Source organism: Gallinula chloropus (assembly GCF_964237585.1).
Source record: "Gallinula chloropus genome assembly, chromosome: 1".
NCBI lineage: Eukaryota > Metazoa > Chordata > Aves > Gruiformes > Rallidae > Gallinula > Gallinula chloropus.
Genome location: NC_140085.1, coordinates 212,503,078 through 212,524,148, shown reverse-complemented (window position 1 = coordinate 212,524,148; position 21,071 = coordinate 212,503,078). Strand labels below are relative to the sequence as shown.

The 21,071-nt window shown below is 51.4% G+C and overlaps 1 protein-coding gene across 1 annotated transcript; it reads left to right on the top strand.

Moving 5' to 3' along the window:
* The first annotated feature begins 5,142 nt into the window (after positions 1 to 5,142).
* On the top strand, positions 5,143 to 19,886 carry N4BP2L1 (NEDD4 binding protein 2 like 1). Its single transcript, XM_084277177.1, has 5 exons — positions 5,143 to 5,327; positions 14,770 to 14,894; positions 16,270 to 16,358; positions 17,538 to 17,614; positions 19,603 to 19,886. The coding sequence occupies exons 1-5, from the start codon at positions 5,206 to 5,208 to the stop codon at positions 19,829 to 19,831; spliced, it is 642 nt and encodes a 213-aa protein (XP_084133303.1). The 5' UTR covers positions 5,143 to 5,205; the 3' UTR covers positions 19,832 to 19,886.
* The last annotated feature ends 1,185 nt before the right edge of the window (positions 19,887 to 21,071 follow it).

Sequence of the window (21,071 nt, the reverse complement as noted above, 5' to 3'; positions counted from 1 at the left end):
TTCTGCTTTTCCATAGAGAATAGAGGTTGGGGGGGAGGGGGGCTCCAAATGCTGAAGTGTTAATTTTTTCATGGATGTTTTCATTTGGTATGCCAGAGCTGGTTGCTTGGTGTTAGAAAGTGTACTGTCATGCTCATGCTTGTCCTGGGAGGTTTTGAACCCTGTGGTAACGTGGCAAAGTTTGTTTATGTGAGATATTTTAGGTAGATTGTGATAAGGAGGACAGACTTCTCAGGCCAACTGGAAAACAGTAGCTTAACTTCCAGATCGTTTTCCATCACTTGTTCTTTCCAAAGTGGAAAATGTCGTTTTAAAATAAGGAAACTGAGGTACATAGAGATAACTTGCACCATGGGGAAACTGAGCCAGGAAAACAAAATAAAATCTAGATTCTGAGGCATAAATTGTCCCCATACAGACTTCACAGGACTGGAATCTCATCTACATGGGGTCTGGCCGGGGGTCTGTGTCACTCACCCAGTGTCCTGTGCCTGAGGTGGGCACAAGTTAGAGGAGTTGGCAAAGTCAGCACGTGTGCTGTGTGGGGACAGTTAGAAAAGCAGCAGCTGACATTTTATGTTTAATTTTCACAGTGAAGCTTCATGGCAGGAGGGAAGTCGTTGGATCATTTGGGTTGGAATTGAAACCTCCTGAATAGAGGTTGATTTGATTATCATAGAATCATAGGGGTTGGAAGGGACCTGGAGAGATCATGGGGTCCAACCCCCCTGCCAAAGCAGCTCCCCAGCTCATATTGCACAGACAGGCGTCCAGACGGGGCTGGAATCTCTCCAGAGATGGAGACTCCACCACCTCCCTGGGCAGCCTGTCCCAGGGCTCTGGCACCCTCACTGGGGAAAAGTTCTTCCCCATGTTGCTGTGGAATTTCCTGTGCTCCAACTTGCAGCCATTGCCCCTTGTCCTGTCTCCACAGACACTGAAAAGGGGCTGCCCATTCCCCCTGCATCCCAGACTTCAGATATTTATAAACATTCATAAGGTCCCCCCTTAGTCTTCTTTTCTCCAGGCTGAACAGCCCCAGCTCACTCAGCCTTTCCTCACAGGGGAGATGAATTATATGATTACATGCATTTTTAGATCATCGATGATCTCTCAAGGTCCCTTCCAACCCCTAAGATTCTATGATTCTGTGATCCTCCTTGCTGAAGCTTTGGTGGTCAGCAAAGCCTCTGACATGGGAATGCTGGTTAGGGTTTCCCTGGCTAGGGCTGTGCACTGGGAGGAGGAGGGAGGCTGGGTGGGGATTTTCTGGGGTTTTGGTTGTGGGGATTTGTTGGATTGTGGGGTTGGTTGGCTTTTTTCAGCTCAACAGCTGAAATGAGCCACAGAAAGTCCTGGTGGCTGTTGGAGGGGCAGGATGAGACACCAGAGGTTGGATGGGTTTGGGCTGCCCTGGAGCTGTGGTTTGCTGCCTCCAGGTGAGCTGGTGTGATGGCTTGCTGCTGCAGATAGCAGAACGTGCCCTTCCTCCCAGTCCCACCCCAGCTATCAGCTCCAGCACTCACTGGCTGACATAAAGGCTATAATTAAACTCATTAATGCCACAGGAAAGGAATGGATAGTTTTTTGCAGGGCTGGTGAATCAGCTTGTCCACCTCAGTGCTGAAGCTGTGGGCAGGGGGCAGGTGGGGCTGTCCTGTTGCAGATGCAAGGGAGAGGATGTGCAGGGCTTCCTCTTTGGATGGCAGTCAGCTCTGATACCAGGGGACCACATATTCTGCAACCACACCTTCAGATAAAGGGCTGCTTTTAAGCTTATATAAATGTTAGGATGTTAGTTTTATTTTTTAAGTATGTAAAAAAAAGCATCTCAGTCGACTTGTGCTGTGAGGCATGGGATACCAGGCAATGCAGACCCCTGCCCAGACTCCATGTAGACTTTCCAGTGGTCCTGTGAGATCTGGATGTGTAAGTGCTGTAAAAGCCACGTGAGGTTTTTCCTGGTCAGTGGTGCCACTGATTTTGAGAGATTAGGTCAGCTTTCCTCACCACCAAATGATTCTTTTCTGGTTGCTGCTCAAAGGAGACTTGCCAGGAACAATGTCCTGGGGTGACTGAAACTGCTCAATTGAACAACTAGATTTCCTCAAGTGGAGAGGAGTGGGGAAAGGAAGAAAACTGAGGCATCCCTACTGAAAGCTTTTTAAACCATGAAAAACAAACGGGCAGCTAATATCCCTGTAGATTTGAGAGGAAACGAAGCATTACTGGCCAAGAAGAACTTCGTTAGCCAGATGATTGCACAGCCTTATTGATGTTGTGGAAGGGCTTGTTTATCCAAATGGGAGAGTGAACAGTGGTGGTGTTCCTCTCTGAAAACACAGAGTCAGTCTCAGGTTCTTGGGAGAGCTCCTTACTGCAGCACTGGCAGCACACTGGTATTTGTTCTGGAGGTTGAGCAAGAGATCTCAAATAGTGCTGGGAACAGTGAAAGCAGCATCATTTCAGTGCCCAGAAGTTCTCAGACCAGGGCTCCTGAATGCCAGATGCCTTACAGATGTAAACCAACCCAACCCAACATCAGTTTCTGCATTTATCTGTATTTATATGTTCCTCTTTATTATGCAAAATAGAAGCTGGAGTGCTTGGTTTTGAAGTGTGGTGGTGCAGTAACTCCCTGCAGGGATACTTCCTCTGCCATAACCCAGCAGGGTTGTGGTTTTGATGAGACAAATCTCTTGACCATGTGCTCCCTCTCCTCCTTTCCTTGGCTGTGCTGTTCCTGTCTCTTCCCTCTGCTGGGTGTGGTTACTCCCACAGCCAGAGAGAGAGGCAGTTCAGCTCTGTCATCCTCTGCATAAAAGCATCCAGAAAGTTTTCAGGCTGGAAAATCAAGGTAAAACAAACTGTCCCAGAGCTGTGCACCAGGCAGGACACGAGCATTGAGCTGGGACAGGCAGGACTGTCTTCTGGCTAGCATGAAAAATATACCAGAATCATGACCAGTTCAACAAAGGCAAGTGGAGAGTCTGGCACCTGGGAAGGAATAACTGCTGGAATCAGTACAGGCTGGGGGATGAGCTGCTGGACAAGAGCTCTGTGGAGAAGCACCTGGGGGTCCTGGGTGATGACAGGTTGGCCATGAGCCAGCAGTGTGCCCTGGGGGCTGAGAGAGACAATGGGATCCTGGGGGGCATCAGGAGGAGTGTGGCCAGCAGGTCACAGGAGGGCATCCTCCCCCTCTACTCTGCCCTGGTCAGGCCCCACCTGGAGTGTTGTGTCCAGTTCTGGGCTCCCTGGGATAAAAAAGACAGGGATCTCCTGGAGAGAGTCCAGAGGAGGCTACAAAGATGATGAAGGGCCTGGAGCATCTCCCCTGTGAGGAAAGGCTGAGTGAGCTGGGACTGTCCAGCCTGGAGAAAAGAAGACTAAGGGGGGACCTTATGAATGTTTATAAATATCTGAAGGATGGGATGCAGGGGGAATGGGCAGCCCCTTTTCAGTGCTCTGTGGAGACAGGACAAGGGGCAATGGCTGCAAGTTGGAGCACAGGAAGTTCCACACCAACATGGGGAAGAAGTTTTCCCCAGTGAGGGTGCCAGAGCCCTGGGACAGGCTGCCCAGGGAGGTGGTGGAGTCTCCATCTCTGGAGAGATTCCAGCCCCATCTGGACGCCTGTCTGTGCAATATGAGCTGGGGAGCTGCTCTGGCAGGGGGGTTGGACCCGATGAGCTCTCCAGGTCCCTTCCAACCCCTGTGATTCTATGATTCTATGATGTAGCTGTGCTGCAGGGGGATTGCCTGAGTGCTTGTGATGTGCAGAGGGAAGAAACAACTCCATCGTGTCACTCTTCTTGCTTTCCAGCCTCGAGATTCCTAGGTCCTCACTGTCTCTAGTTTTGCCACTGAAGTTTTCTTCTCTTCTTCTTCCATTCTCCTTGCATTTTTTTTCTTGTGTTTTCCTTTACTTTCCACTATCTGCTTCCTCTCCATTCTCTTTAACTTTTCCAAGAAACAACCAGAAACTGAGTATGGGAATGAAAGAGATCTTAAATATCAGGCAGGGGAGCTCTTCTCAGCCTGAGGGGGAGATGCTGAGTATGGGAAAGAGAGAGATCTTAAATATCAGACAGGGGAAGTCTTCTCAGCCTGAGGGGCAGATTTGCAGCCGTTACAGTCTTGCTGTGGTCTGTGCTGTTGTGGTGTTTCAGCAGCATCCCCTTTTTCTGTTTCAGAAACCTCTGGCTTGGGTTCCGTCAGGGAAGGACTCCAGCTGGCCGCTGAGGATTGTAAACGTGATGAATCACCTGGAAGAAAGTACCCACTGTGGATTTCTGGTGTGGATTTTTTGCCCGTCGTCTTCACACAGCGCCCACCCCATCCCCCCCCAACCCCCCCACCTCCTCCCCCGGTGCCAACCTCCCCCTGTAATAAAAACCCAGAGTGAGAGGCCGTTGTCGTGTGTGGCAGAAGGTAAAAGGACGGAGTCAAGCTGGTGCAGGGAGCGTGATGCGCGGTGCCAGCCGTGCTGGGCAGTCATTTCACACGCCTCCTGGCATCCCTCTCTGCCCTTTCGTTCTGGGGCGGGGAGGGAGGGGGGGGAGTGGCTCCCCTGGCTCCATCGCTGCCAAAATAAGAAGGAAAAAAAACCCCAAAAAAGCCAACAAACCCCCCAAAAAACAGTCTGTACCTGCAGCAGATCGTTCCCCTGCTCTGACCTCACGCGAGGAGCCCCTGTCTGTGGGGACCCGGCGGGGCTGAGCGTGTTGAGCGCTGCGCTGCCCTCTCCTCCCGCCGAGCAGCTGGACACTGATCGCGGCCTCAGAGAGTTACGGGTGATGGTTCGGGCGGTGGAAACCCGGTGCTGTGACCGAGGGGGTTGCCGTGGAGCCGCCGCTGTCCCCCCCCCTCGCTGCGCGTTTCTCCTTCTTTCGTTTCCGCGGGGTAGGAGGCTCGGGAAGGCCGAACCCCCCCCCCCCCCGCCCCCCCCGCTCCGCCGAGGGACGGGAGGTCCCCTCCGCTGCCCCGCCCGTGCGCGCTGGGGGCGGGGGGGGAGACGGGGGACGAACTCCCGCCCCTCCCGGTCCCACCGCCTCCCCGGGGCCGGGCTCCGGAGCGGCCGTCCCGGGCCCTCACGTCCCGGGCCCGGCTGCTCCTGCCCGCTCTCTCTGCCTCCGTTCCTCTCGGCAGGGGCGGCCCCGGCCGGCGCCGCGCTCGACCCGGCCCCGGGGCCGCCGAGGGGAGATGGAGGAGCGGCTGCTCCGCGCCCTAGAGGGGCTCAGCCTGCAGTCCCCGCGGAGCCGCTTCGACGGGAAGCTGGTGCTGCTGCGGGGGCTGCCGGGCTCCGGGAAGAGCACCCTGGCCAGGTAAGGCGGCGGCTCCGGAGCCCTTTGCCTTCCGCGGGCGACAGCGGGTCTCTCCTCCCGCGGCTCCGGCCCCTCCGGCGGCTCCGGCCCGTCGCCGCCCTCGGCCCGCCGTGGGGTTGCCGTGCCGGGAGCCGGAGCGGTTCGGCGGGGCTCAGCCGGCGCCGTGCGGGGAGCGGAGCCGGGCAGGTGCTGCGGGGAAGCCCGCGGGGAGCGCTGGCTGCGGAGCCGCAGCAAAAGGCCGGGGGGCCCCGCCTGGGAGCCGGTTTCCTGGCTCAGGAGGGAAGGGGGGAGCCTCGCAGCCCCTTGGAAAGCTCGCTGCCTTCTCCAAGCTTTGCTGCTCCAGCTACCTGTGGCTGCTCTATGCTTGTGCTGCCTCCGGGACTGTGCGTAGCTGCTCTGAGCAAACAGAAGGGATGTGTCCAGCCAGGTGAATGGCTCTCCCAAGCCCAGGCAGCCGTCGTTTCTTCGGACTGGTGCGGTGTGTTGGGTTAATCACAGGCACGGCAGAGCCCTTCCTCTGCCTGGCAGTGAAAACCGACAGCAGCTCTGACTTCTGTTTATGTGATGTCCCCCACGTAAGGCTTGGAGCCACAAGGATATATAAAGAGGGCAGATGAGACCCTTCCCCTCTTCGACAGCCCCTGAGACGGAGTGAAAAATAGGTGGGAAAACCCCAGGGGGGAGTGCTGGGCACTGCAGTCACACAAGGCAGCAGAGCCGTAGTGCGGTGTCACGAGATGTCACAGTCTCACAGCTCCCCATCAGAAGAGGAACATCTGCTGTCTTCTCACCCAGGTCCCCGTGCTTGGGTGAGGAAACCATGCTGGGATCCCAGCTACCATGGAGGGTGGCAGCCCGAAGCCCGTACAACTCGCCGGGCTAACAAACCATTTCCTCCTTTCCACACTGTCCTTCCTGTCACACAGCGCCTTCTGCCCCACAGGACTTCTGCAAGACCCAAGTTCTTTAATCAACAGCCAAATGCTCTGTTTTCACTGACACCCAAAGACCTGTCTGGCCCTCAGGGGGTTGTGCAAGTGCCCCTTGTGTTTCAGAGGGGTTTCGGTCGCCTCGTAGGCCAGGAAGGTGATGATCTCAGGCCGCCTTCTCAGCCAGTGCAAATAACTGACTCACCTGGGGAGGGGGTTTTAGGTCAAAACACAAGATTAATTATTAACAACAGTTACAAAATCAGGTGTAAGCATTGTTATAGGTCCCCGTGGGATGAATGTTTGAGGAGCTTACCCTGTTTCTAGCCCTTGTTAATGGTAACGCTGCGTTCAGCCCTTCAGCAGTGCCCAGGCCAAAGGGCAGCGCTGCAGGCTGGGGTTAGCACCTCTCCATTAGCTCTGCTGGGATAAGGACAGAACCTGTCATTAATGTCCCCCCCATTGTGTACCTTTTGGTGCTAAGCAAAGTGGGAGTCGCAGACAATCAGTGCAGCAAAGCTCAGTGTGAGATCCTACCAGGGGAGGAAAGCAATACCCGTTTGCAGAATCCTTGGTCAGCTGAGTTAACCCACTCAAATCCGCTCTGCTGGATTTTATTCACTCACCCGATCAGAGCCAGGCACCAAGATGCATGTGCACCAGTGCTCTGCCCAAAAGCAGAGGAGACAAATACCAACAGTTATTCCACCACTACCATTTTGCCTCTGAATTTTCTTACTTGCTGTTCCATGAACCTTAGGCAGGGTTTTTTTCCCTGTTATTATTTTTTTGTTATTTTAATTTATTATTATTATTTATTATTATTATTTTATTTTCCCCTGTTATTTTATTTTATTAGTCTTTTCAGCTGCAGCCTCTCTTCTGCCAGATGAGGGGAAGGAAGTAGGTGTGTATGGGCTGCTGGGACCCTCTGGCCATCCTCCCTGGTCTCAGAGCCCTGGTCTTCCACCTTCAAGTGATCCAGCACCGTGCTTTAGGTGACACTAACCACCTCCCTCTGTACCATCTCTTCACTGTACATCACCCCCAGCAGAAGCGCATAGGAGAGGGGCTGCTGGAAGTTGCAGCTCAGTTTGTCTCCATCAGGTGTGTGGAACACCCTCCTCCTGAATGCAGTCCCCCTGACTTTACAGCACAGGTTTCATGGTCAGCCTGGGCAACAGCAAAACCCAAAGGGTTACCTGAAGGGCAGTGGGAGATGCAGCCTCCAAAAACGCCTCCAAAGAATCATCTGAGCCCAGTACAAGTTCATACCTTCTTCCCCAACAGGCTCCGTTGCACAGTAGCTGGATTTCCAGCTCTTCACAGCGTAGCACAGTGATGCACATAGGGTGTAAGCCCTCTCTCCATCCAGCAGTTTTGCTCCAGCACACGGCTGGGCAAGATCAAACCTGCAACATCTCATCACTGTTGATTTACTTGAAGTGAGATTGTTCTTGTGGTCCCTTATGAAGCACGGAGGGGGCAATCTCCCAGAATGAGAAGAAAGAGGTGCACTGAGGCCTTGCTGCTTGGCATAATCCATCCCTTCTCCAGTTGTCTCTGCTGCTTTTACCCAGTTCCTCCCAGCACCTCCAGCCCTGGGCCACCCTGCTGCTGTTACCAGCACAGAATCCCAGCTCTGACATGCTTCATGGAGTTCCACGTGTTGTAAACCTTGGATAAAACCACTCTGGGTGCTTCTCCCAGGTGTCTCTATCAGTTACACTGCTGTAACTTCCCTGTGGGTGAGACACAAGGGCACGTGTGAGCTCTGCCAGCAGCCCAGCCATGGCCTGGCAGGCTCCCACTGCGGCAGAGTCCACGGCACGGCAAGTTGTTAGAACCCAGTGGGGCAACAGGTAGCGCTCCAGGCATCATCCTGGCTCTGATCTTCTGCTGAAACAAACCCCTTCTAAATGCCATGAGAAGGTAGGAGGTGTGACCAGTGGAAGCAGCTGGATGTGACCTCAGGACACACGTGCTCTGATCTCCGTTACCTTGGAAGCAGCTTGGGGATTTGCTGTACCTGGGATCTCCCTGATGCACCGTTCTGCTACACTGAAAACATGCTGAAAACCTTCCTCCCAAGCCACTCACTGGGCTCAAATCAGAAATTAATCTGTTTTCCAGTTTTCTGATGGAAAAACATGGGCAGTCTATGAAATGCAGTTAGGGCTGGGGTGTTTTTTTAATCTCCAGCCATATTACAGTGATGGTGGTGGAGGGATTGGAGCTCTGTGATCCTTGGGGTCCCTTTCAACCCATGCCATTCTGTGATTCTCCCAAGTACTCTTGTGCACCCAGCTCATTGAAACCCTGAAGAATTGTTGCCTACACACGCAGTGAAAGTCTGGAATGATTGTGTGACAGCACTGAAGATGCTGGCTGGAAAAAAAAGGGGCCTTAAAACCTGTCTAAAGCACAGGAACAGATCTTCAGGTGAATCACACAGGAGTCTCTAAAACCACCTGTCTGTCTGTTGAGGCAATTGGTCCATTGCTGCCATGGTCAGACAGGACCCCAGCTGTATTTTCAGCAGAAAGAGTCTCCTATTTTAATCCCAGGAGCCATCTGAAATCTGGCCAGGGTGAGACAGCAGATGAGTGTGTGCCAACACCAGCCCAGATGCCACGTTGTTGCAGTAGCATCCTTGCAACCTCAGCTGCTGGTGGGGTAGGTGTGGGCAGACAGACAGGCAGCCTCTGCACAGAATCATGTTTCCAGGGGCTTTAGCAGTTCCCAGGCCCTGCTGATACCTGCATGAAGTTTGCTGCTGCTGTGTGAGAGTGGAAGAGCAGAATCTGAGGTGTTACAGTACCTGGCCTGGAAATCTGTTGTGTCTTGAGGAGGAGGGGAGGAAAAGGGTTCAGGGAGATTTATTGTGAGCAGAGGAAACATCTTCCATTTCTCTTCTAACTTCCTTAGTCTTTCTATTTTCTCAATTGGCTGCAAACTTTTCTTCAGCAAGAAAAGACATGGAGCTGTTAGAGGGTGTCCAGAGGAGCAGCCACACAAATGATCAGAGGGCTGGAGCACCTCTCCTGTGAAGACAGGCTGAGAGAGTTGGGCTTGTTCAGCTTGGAGAAGGCTCTGGGGAGGCCTTATGGTGGCCTTCCAGTACCTGAAAGGTGCCTGTAAGAAAGCTGGGGAAGAACTGTTCATGAGGGCATGTAGCAACAGGACAAGGAGTAATGGTTTTAAACTTGAAAAGGGGAGATTTAGGTTGGATATTAGGAAAAAGCTCTTCAATATGAGGGTGGTGGGTCACTGGAACAGGTTGCCCAGAGAGGTGGTGGAGGCCCCATCCCTGGAGATACTCAAGGTCAGGCTTGCTGGGGCTCTGAGACACCTGTTGTAGTGAAGATGTCCCTGCTCACTGCAGGGGGGGTGGACTAGATGACCTCTAAAGTTCCCTTCCAACCTAACATGTTCTATGATTTGATGATGTAGAGCTTTTGCTATCTACTGTGTTGTCTTTTTCTATCTGCTGGAAGACAGAGAGCTGTAGCACTGCAATTCAGTGTCCCAAGTAGGCAAATGAATACTGAACCTTTGGCAGATCCTGCTTATCACAATGCAGGGCTTCAAGTTTGGTGGGGTGCTTAGAAGAGGCAAACGTAGCTTATACCTACCCACTGTAAGGGACAGAAGAAACAGGATTCTTGCCAGCTTCCTGGGAAATAGGGAATTACAGAAAATGGTCATAAAGTTTAGTGTCAGCTTGCTTGGTGTGGAAGGTTAAACCCAGCAAAATAAGCAGAAGATAAACAGTCTTTTTTCCCCCCCCACAGTGTTTACTCATGTTGCTGTTAGTAGGAGTTTCTTTGGCATGAGTAAAGCAAATGTGACTGACAGTAATTCATAGTTCTAGCACATTTTGTGCCATATTTTTTCTCCTTTGAAGCACAAGTTTTATTTCCTTTAATTACTGGTGATATGAGGATAGCAGACTGAGTTGACAGATAATGTCAGATTCACAGAACATCATTAGGAGTTGGAGGGGACCTCAAAAGATCACCTGGTCCAACCCCCCTGCCAGAGCAGGATCACCCAGACTAGATCACACAGGAACACATCCAGGCAAGTTTGAATGTCCTCAGAGAAGGAGACTCCACAACCTCTCTGGGCAGCCTGTCCCAGGGCTCTGTCACCCTCACAGTGAAAAAGCTTCTCCTTGTATTCACATGGATCTTCCTCTGCTCCAGCTTGCACCCGTTGCCCCTCTCCAGCCTGTCTGAGTCTTGCTGAGTGGCAGCCCAGCCTCTGGTGTGTCAGCCACCCCTCCCAGTTTGGTGTCCTCAGCAAACTTGCTGACTGGACACTCTATTCCCTCATCCAGGTCACCAGTGAATATATTGACCAGTACAGGTCCCAGTACCGACCCCTGAGGGACTCCTCTAGCTACAGGCCTCCAGCCAGACTCTGTCCCACTGACCAAAACTCACCAGCTCCCAATCCACCTCACCACTCGACCTTCCAGACCACACTTCCCCGGTTTAGCCACAAGGATGCTGTGGGAGATGGTGTCACATGCTTCACTGAGGTCAAAGTGGACCACATCACATACTATTCAGGTTGCTTAAGGGGTATGATGAAAGCTCTCATGTGTGTTGAAGCTCAGTACGGTCTGTCCCACAGCAGTACAGGGTGCTGTATCTCTGCACTGGTTGAGAACAGTTTTAAAGGAACTCTGAGCAAGAAAGAAAGTAAATAAATCTGAGATCTTGGATTAACTTGCTGGAGTTGATGTGCCTGTTCATAGCTATATTTAGCCCAGCCATTTTTTTTAGAGAAGAGGTTGTGATGCAGATGGGTGGAGTGGTGGGAAAGGTGAGGGTCTGGGTTACAGCTGAATGTATCAGTTTATTTCTGGGGGGCATCAGGAGGAGTGTGGCCAGCAGGTCACAGGAGGGGATCCTCCCCCTCTACTCTGCCCTGGTCAGGCCCCACCTGCAGTTTTGTGTCCAGTTCTGGGCTCCCTGGGATAAAAAAGCCAGGGATCTCCTGGAGAGAGTCCAGAGGAGGCTACAAAGATGAGGAAGGGCCTGGAGCATCTCCCCTGTGAGGAAAGGCTGAGTGAGCTGGGGCTGTTCAGCCTGGAGAGAAGAAGACTAAGGGGGGACCTTATGAATGTTTATAAATATCTGAAGTCTGGGATGCAGGGGGAATGGGCAGCCCCTTTTCAGTGCTCTGTGGAGACAGGACAAGGGGCAATGGCTGCAAGTTGGAGCACAGGAAGTTCCACAGCAACATGGGGAAGAACTTTTCCCCAGTGAGGGTGCCAGAGCCCTGGGACAGGCTGCCCAGGGAGGTGGTGGAGTCTCCATCTCTGGAGAGATTCCAGCCCCGTCTGGACGCCTGTCTGTGCAATATGAGCTGGGGAGCTGCTTTGGCAGGGGGGTTGGACCCCATGAGCTCTCCAGGTCCCTTCCAACCCCTACAATTCTATGATTCTATGATCAGCATAGAGTACCCAGATAAGCACTGGGTGCTCCAGATAAGCACTGGGTGCTCCCATGCTTTTCATGATAAGAATTCCTTGCTTGGAACCAAAACTAAAGCCAAAATAATTGGACTGTTTGCTGACATGTTTGCAACATGACTTTTGTTGGGTCTGTTTGCCCAGCAGTAATTATGTGCAGAAAGCATGTCTTTGGAGCTAGGAGATAATGACTTGTATGTGCTAAATGACACAGGACAGTGGCTACAGCCCAGCCTTGGCCAGTCTGCCAGCAGGGAGTTTCTGCTCTCTGGGGGAGCTGCTGCCACAACACTGTATTGCTTAGTCACTGGATGGTAGAAGTTGACACACACAAGTCTATGGGGCCAGATGGGATCCACCCAAGGGTGCTGAGGAAGCTGGCAGGAGTGCTCACCAAGCCACTTTCCATTATCTATCAGCAGCCCTGGCTAAGCAGGGAGGTCCTAGTTGGCTGGGGGTAGCAAATTGATGCCCATCTACAAGAAGGGCTGGAAGGACGATCCAGTCTGCCTGACCTCAGTGCCAGGGAAGGTTATAAAGCTGATGATGGTCTTGAGTGCCATCACATAGCACATACAGGGCAACCAGGTGCTCAGGCCCAGTCAGTGTGGGTTCATGAAAGGCAGGTAACTGCTTGGCTAAGCTGATCTTCTATGACAAGGTGACCTGCTCAGTTAATGAGGGAAAGGCTGTGGATGTCTCTCTTGTCTCTCAATTGGAGAGACATTGGCTTGATGGCTGGATCACCAGGTGGATAAGGAATTGGCTGGATGGTCACACTCAGAGACTTGCAGTCAATGGTTTGAGGTCCAAGTGGAGACCAGTGACAAGTGGCTTTCCTCAAGGGTTGGAATTGGGAGTGGTGCTGTTGAACATCTTGTCAGTGACAGGGACAGTGGGGTAGAGGGCACCCTCAGCAACTTTGCTGACAACTCCAAGCTGTGTGGAGGGACGGGAAGTCATCCAGAAGGACCTTGACAGGCTTGAGGGGTGGGCCTGTGCAAACCTCATGGAGTTCAGCAGTGCCAGGTGGAAGGTCCTGCACAAGGACAGCTACAGATTGGGTGGAAGGAAGAGTACTCAGCACTGGTGAGGCTGCATCCTGAGTCCTGTGTTCAGTTTTGGGCCTCTCACTACAAGAGAGACATTGAGGTGCTGGAGCATGTCCAGAGAAGGACTGGTGGAGGGCCTGGAGCACAGGTCTTACGAGGAACAGCTGAGGGAAATGGAGTTGTGTGGTCTGGAGAAGAGGAGGCTGAGGGGAGACCTTTATCACTCTCTACAACTACCTGAAAGGAGGTTGTAGCCAGGTGGGGGGGGGTTGGTGTCTTTTCCCAAGTAACAAGTGATAGGACAAGAGGAGATGGCCTCAAGTTGTGCCAGAGGAGGTTAGGGTTGGGTACTGGGGAAAATGTCTTCACCAAAGTGGTTGTCAATCACTGGAACAGGCTGCCCAGGGAAGTGGTTGAGTCACCATCCCTGGAGCTGTTTAAAAGCTGGGTAGTGGTTGGACTTGGCAGTGTTAATGGGTGGACTTGATGATCTTTTCCAACCTAGATGTCAGTAGGAGTCTGTGAGTGTTGGTGGCAGCAGAGGCGGAGGGAAGCCAGGACCTGCCCTTTCTGCAGGTAAATGCAACATGGAACCCCAGGGAAGGATTGCTGCTGGCAGGCACGTTAGGTGGAGGGGATAAGTAAATGCTTGCAGCAGAGCTAGAGATGACAAACTTAAGCCTTTTCTCTCTGTGTGCCTGGTTTTTCACTGATAAGCAGAGGCACCTTGTCCCTTGCTGTTGCTCCCTTAGCTGAGGCACTGAGAAACACTCGGGTTGCACTTTGTGGCGACGGGAGAGACGCGTCTTATCAAGGAAACCAAAGTGGGTCCCAGGGACCTGTGACCATGTGTGGGGTGAGATAGCAGGCCAGCAGTAGCCAGGTCTGAAAGCCACAAGGTTGCTCAGTGTCCTTACTTTCTTTTCCAGAGGCATTTTGGTCCTTAAGGAGACAGAGAGTAGCAAGACAAGGCTGTGGGCGCTCCCTGGCCTCTTGCAGAGCCCCCCTCCTCCTCCAGCACTCCCTTGATTGGAAATAAACAGACAACTCTGTCTGAACCCAGAAGTCTGGGTCAGAGCACACAAATAGGAACCCAGTTTGGCATGAAGACACTTTCAGGCTTTGTAAGGACTGGCAGAGGAACGCCAGTTCATATTTAAGCCACTGCACAAGGGGCCTTTTCACCTCCTAGAGACGATCACTGCCTGTGAGACAGGCAGTCACCTTACAGCAGGACACACATCCACCTTCCATGGGCATCCCAGGTCTGAATGTGAACAGAAAGGGGTTTGCTACTGGCCACAGGGGGCCAGATGTATGGCTCTGATGGATTTGGGGCTGCTGATCTAGGCAGTTCCACTTTGTTCATAAAACAAAAATAAAAGCTGAATATAAATAGCAGTGACTCAGGGCTGCAGGAGGAGGGTTGAGACAAGTGAAAAGTGGAACAAATACCAGGAAATAGTGCTTAATCACTCAGGGACTTGTTTGCAAATTAAGAAGGGTGCTATAGTTTGCTCTGCATCAAAAAGGAGGGGAAAAAAAGAGTGACACACTGCTAGCAACATAGACTGGGCTTTCCTAAATGACAAATCACTCCTCCCAGGTCCTCAAAAATCTCTTCATAGCAAAACTCCCAGGATAATCTGTCTTTTGAGACTAACATCCCTGGGATTAGTAGGTTTGGCAGGTTGGGTTTGGGGTTTTTGGGGTTTTTTGTGTATGTACAGTCATCCCTTCTCAGGTAACGTGGCAATGAAACTGAATCTATCAAATAATTAAAGGCTTGTGCTGGCAGCCCTCTGCAAGTACTGAATTAAAGCAATGGAGGCTGTGCCTTTACGCTCTGTTCCATCCCTCCCATGTGCCCAGCTACTGACTGTGTTACTTCTGGAGCCTCTTGGTTTCGTGCTCTGTGTGGAAGGTATCACTCAGCACACACTAATCCTTGCCTCATCCTTGTTTTTGGTCCCCAGGCAGCTGAAACGTGACCATCCTGGTGCTGTAGTTCTCAGCACCGATGACTTCTTCATTGAAAACGGGGTGTACCTGTTTGAGCCTGACTTCCTAGAGGATGCACACAAGTGGAACCAAAAGCGAGGTGACTGAGATCCATCCTGAGGGTTTGCAGGATCGTTTTCCTTTTCAGTGTGTCTTCAAACTTAGCCCCCCCCAAGATATAAAATACAAAACCTCAGAGCATTGTCATATACTGAAGTTCATGGGGTACCAGTTAAAAATACATATTTACCAATTCCAGCTCTAGTTCCTTTGGTTTTTTATTTATACATTTCTTCATTTTAATTTCTTCTTTTCTTTTATACATTTCTTCTTTTCATTTATACATTTCTTCATTTTAATTTCTTCTTTTCCTTTATACATTTTTTCTCTCTTTATTTATATATTTCTTCATTTATACATGAGGAATGTTGGTGATCGATGGATGTTGCTTTAGAAAATACACCAGTGACACTGCTGCAGTTTGGTGACAGCAAGTGGCATGCAAATCCCTGCCCAGCTGTACACACTGCATCCCTCCCAGAGCAACTTCTTAGGTGTTTTAGGCTTAGAAGCAGGTGAAGGGGGTGCCATGGGGCAGGGGGTGCTAGCCAGAGTCAGGAGGAAAGCTTGCAAACCAAACTGTCAGCTTGTGAGTGAAACAACCTCTGCTTCAGAGAGACAAAACATGATGTGTGTCCTTGGCTGTGCTCTGAACTCACTTCCAGCAATGGGAAATGTACTCTGAGGGCCTGTAACAGGGCCCTTTTGCAAATAACAGCAGTTTTTAGCTGTGGCAAATAGAATCATAGAATCATAGAATCACAGGGGTTGGAAGGGACCTCAAGAGATCATCGGATCCAACCCCCCTGCCAAAGCAGCTCCCCAGCTCATATTGCACAGACAGGCGTCCAGACGGGGCTGGAATCTCTCCAGAGATGGAGACTCCACCACCTCCCTGGGCAGCCTGTCCCAGGGCTCTGGCACCTTTACTGGGGAAAAGTTCTTCCCCATGTTGGGGTGGAACTTCCTGTGCTCCAACTTGCAGCCATTGCCCCTTGTCCTGTCTCCACAGACACTGAAAAGGGGCTGCCCATTCCCCCTGCATCCCATACTTCAGATAATTATAAACTTTAATTAGGTGCCCCCTTAGTCTTCTCTTCTCAAGGCTGAAGAGTCCCAGCTTACTCAGCCTATCCTCATAGGGGAGAAATAGTGAGTGCTGTGATCCTGCTAAGCATGTCCTGTGAGAGCTTCAGATCTGGCTGCTGAGCCCAGGCACCAGCTGCAGCCCCTCCGGCCGCAGAGCAGCTGCTGGGCACTGCCCGCTGCTTGGGAGTGGGGTGGTAGCCACAGGCTCGAGTCTGGTGGGGATCCAAGCACCAGTGGGCAAAGAATGGGTGCTTTGGGGCTAGTAAGAACCTGGCCCAGTCTGTTCTTTAATGCAGTTCCTCATTCCTTCCCGTGTCACGTTGCAGCGCGCAAGGCGATGAAGAACGGGAGAAGCCCGGTGATCATCGATAACACCAACATCCACGCTTGGGAGATGAAGCCGTACGTGGTGATGGTAGGAAAGCTCTGATGCATTGCTTTCATAAGCTCAGCTATGACATTTCAGAGTCTGACTGAAACAGCTCTTAACGTGCCTAAATAGAATTACTTCCACCTGCCCTTCGTTCTCTAATTCTCTCATCTTGTTAAAGATTGCTGATGTGATGAGGCAGGGGAAGAGGTGCTGGTGTAGTTGTTGTAACTAGCCCTCTGTATAACTCACTGAAAGCAAAATTACTTCAAGGGACTGACAGCCTTTGAATGCCTTGGCAGTTTGTGGTGATGGGGATGTCTCATCCCCTCCCTCAGCAGCAACACGAGCCGACCAGTTCCCAAACCATTTATTGATAAATTTATCAAGAATTGACTTCTAACTTCATTGTATGGTGTGAAAAATACACCATAAAGAATCATTGATGACACCCTGGTGTCTCTAGTCAGGAGCTTGGGCAGAGATGGTAAGATTTGTAGTACAGTTTCATAACATCACCTGTCTGCTAACATTATGCTCATGCTTCTGTTCTTGAGTCTTACCAGTCAAGAATTTTGGGGTTAAATATTGCCTGTATGGGAGCAGAAAAGAGGCAGGAATTACCAGTGGTGCTGTAAAGCCTGGATATGCTGTGCCAGCAGCAGCTGAGAATGTGTTTGGGTGACTAGGAAGCAAGTGAGAGAGCACAGCCAGAGGGGGACCAGATGTGAGGTCAGGCTTCCCTGGCTCCTTTCCCCCAAAATCGAACATAAAAGAGATAAGTAATGATATTATTTCTGCACAAATACAAATGTTGCTTTACCTTAAAAAAAAAAAACCCTGAGGCCTGAAGATTCAGTGCCTGGAAACAGCATGTTGACCTCCCACTCTCAGAAACTCCAGCTTGGCACGGCCAAGCTTTCCCTCTTGAACCACCTCTGACTTCCAGGGAGTTCAAATGCCAGGATGCTGCTGCTGTGGGGAGTGGGGACTGGGGCCAATGCTGAGGGAAGTGTTGCTGGGAGACCCAAATCCTTTGGTGTAGACAGAAATGAACTAGCTGGGGTTCAGAACAGCACCTTGGTGGGGGTCATGGTCATCCTCCTCTTTCTGGCTCCTTGTGGATGTGGTGTGTGTCTCAGCCAGATAAAATCCCCAGGGGTCTGGCAGACTGGCTATTACTGAGCTTGGCAGCCATGTGGCTACATCTTCTGTGTCCTTCAGGCACGTGAGAACAGATATGAAGTCGTATTCCGGGAACCAGACACCCCCTGGAAGTTCAACGTTCAAGAACTGGCAAGGTATCTTTCCCTTTTGATACAGCAGGCAGCTTCACATCTTACTGGTGTAAATCTGGGGCCAGACTCTTCTCAGTGGTGCCCAGTGACAGGACAAGGGGCAATGGGGCACAAACTGGAACCCAGGAAGGTCCAACTGAATGAGGAAAAACTTCACTGTGAGGGTGACAGAGCCCTGGGACAGGCTGCCCAGAGAGGCTGTGGAGTCTCCTTCCCTGGAGATATTCAAAACCTGCCTGGACATGATCCTGTGCACCGTGCTTGAGGTGACTCTGCTTTAGCAGGGGTTGGACTAGATGATCTCCAGAGGTCCCTTCCAACCCCACCATTCTGTGATGCAGGATTTACACACCACGGGGCGTTAGAAATACGGATGCAGAAACATTCACAGATTCTAGATGATGACTTGTGCCTAAGAGAGCAAAATGGGAAGCCCAAAGATTCAAGAGTTTAAAAACTCAGAGACAAGCCAAAATCCCTGGTGGTCATTGCAAAAACAATTCCTACTGTATTGAGAGACTGCAGCCAGCTCTGGTCTATCCAGAAAGTTCTTGTTTGAGCATCCTGTTCCACTCCCTCTCATTTACAAACCTGCCCTGAAGCACATCAGGTATGGTTTTTCACACTTGGGCTCAAAGCAGCAATAGGTTTATCTACAACCCTTGCCTGCATTTCTCCTGACACATAAAAGCTCAACCTGGGCTGGCAAACTGTTAGCACAAAAACCCACCTAAAATAACACCCAGGTCTTCTACATAGCTCTTTCTTACTTGACCCATGTTTCAAAGTGTTTCTCTAACTTCTTATGTCCTGGCTGCCCACAAACACACTTGTGTTACATTTTACAGCAGTCACCAAAATATTTTTAAGAAGTAGGTGGAAGCAAAGACCAACTTGACAAGAAAGTGCTGGAAATAGATAAGCAGAGAGGGACCCAGTCCTGGGTCCAGTCTTGTTCAGCATCTTTATCAATACCCTCAATGAAGGGTCTGAATGCTCCCTCAGTAAGTTTGCAGATGACACTAAACTAGGAGGAAGTGTTGATCTGCCTGAGGGTAGGGAGGCTCTTCAGAGGGATCTGAACAGACTGGACTGATGGGCTGAGACCAACGGGATGAAGTTTAACATGGCCAAGTGCAGAGTGCTGCACATGGGACAGAACAACCCCCTGCAGCGCTACAGGCTGGGGGAGACTGGCTGGAGAGCTGTCAGGCAGAGAAGGACCTGGGGGTGTTGGGTGACTGCAGGCTGAATAGGAGCCAGCAGTGTGCCCAGGCGGCCAAGAAGGCCAATGGCATCTTGGCTTGTGTCAAAACCAGTGTGGCCAGTAGGTCTAGGGAGGTAATTGTGCCCCTGTACTGGGCATTGGTGAGGCCACACCTCGAGTGCTGGGTCCAGTTCTGGGCTCCTCACCATCAGAAGGACATTGAGGTCCTGGAGCGAGTGCAGAGAAGGGCAACCAGGCTGGGGAAGGGGCTGGAGGGCAAATCCTCTGAGGAGCGGCTGAGGGAGCTGGGGCTGTTTAGCCTGGAGAAGAGGAGGCTGAGGAGAGACCTTCTCACCACCTACAACTACCTGAAGGGAGGTTGTAGAGAGGTGGGTGATGGTCTCCTCAGCCAGGGGACAGGAGATGGGACAAGGGGCAATGTCATGAAGCTGTGCCAGGGCAGGGACAGATTGGACATTAGAAACAAATGTTTTCCTGACAGAGTTGTCAGGGCCTGGAACAGGCTGCCCAGGGAGGGGGTTGAGTCACCTTCCCTGGATGTGTTCAAGAAAAGGGTAGCTGAGGTACTTAGGGATCTGGTTTAGCTCGGGATGGGAATGGTTGGACTTGATGACCTTCAGAGGTCTCTTCCAACCTTGTGACTCTGAGATTCTGCGACAGGAGCCGCTATGCTGAGCTCAGCAGGAGCCTTAGTGAGCTTATCAGAGCCTCTAACACAGGAGCAGCTAACGATTGGTGTTTTCTGTTAACCTTGACTCTGCAGGAGGAACACTCATCACGTCCCCCGACAGAAGATTCAGCGGATGAAGGAGCAGTACGAGCACAACGTCACCTTCCACAGCGTCCTTCACGCAGAGAAGCCGAGCAGAGAGGAGAGGAGCGCCAGCGGACCAAACGCAGCTCCCAGCTCACGGGCCCATTCCAGCCTCCCCACAGCCCCCGCAGGCAGGCGGCCTCACGGGGCACGTTCAAACAACATGCCCTTTGCCTGAAGGGTGAATTCCTCAGGGGATTTTAATTATCAGGGTATAAAAGTCTCTAGTTTTATATTTGCCTTCCAAAGAGGTTTTTATTAATCTATTTTTCTACTCCCATTTCTGAATTGTATTTCTTACAAGCCTTCAGCTGTCACTGGATCCTGACCTAGGAGCACTGTTCTCTAAGGGCAGGGTACTCTAGCTCATCCCTTCCTCCAGAAAAACCCATCCAAGCTTAAGGTGAAATTTGCAGGCTGTGCCACGTGCTTTTGGGGTTGTTTTTTTCCTGCATCACTTATAGATGACAAAAAAATACTCCTCAATCCTTTCTTACAGGGCAGATGGACAGTTTCTTCTTCATGCAATGTCGTTTCTCACCATTTCAATGCTTTATATCTGATTGTATAACCTTGTATATCCTTCCCACTCCACCTTGCCTAGAGCATTACTGCAAGCTGTGAGGGGCAAAGCAGGCTGTGGAAGAGATGACTAACAGATTGTAGCGAGGTTTAATGCTGTTCCCTGGGTGCACCTCTGCTGCTTGCACTCACAGTGGTCTTACCTCAGCTCTGTCACAGCCAAACAGCTTCTCCAGACTGGAGGTGAAACCCTGGAACACACCAGACTGAGCCCTTTATCTTGCCAAGACAGAGGAACTCAACTGATCCGGAGATGAGTCTGTATTCAGAGGCTCCTAAAAGGAAACATTAGCGTTAGGTTGGTGCTAAACTTCCAAGTAGGAATGTAAAATGTTCTGTAAGGGGAGATGGTTGATCACAGGTTGGCCATGAGCCAGCAGTGTGCCCTGGGGGCTGAGAGAGACAATGGGATCCTGGGGGGCATCAGGAGGAGTGTGGCCAGCAGGTCACAGGAGGGGATCCTCCCCCTCTACTCTGCCCTGGTCAGGCCCCACCTGGAGTGTTGTGTCCAGTTCTGGGCTCCCTGGGATAAAAAAGACAGGGATCTCCTGGAGAGAGTCCAGAGGAGGCTACAAAGATGATGAAGGGCCTGGAGCATCTCCCCTGTGAGGAAAGGCTGAGTGAGCTGGGACTGTTCAGCCTGGAGAAAAGAAGACTAAGGGGGGACCTTATTCATGTTTCTAAGTATGGGATGCAGGGGGAATGGGCAGCCCCTTTTCAGTGGTCTGTGGAGACAGGACAAGGGGCAATGGCTGCAAGTTGGAGCACAGGAAGTTCCACAGCAACATGGGGAAGAACTTTTCCCCAGTGAGGGTGCCAGAGCCCTGGGACAGGCT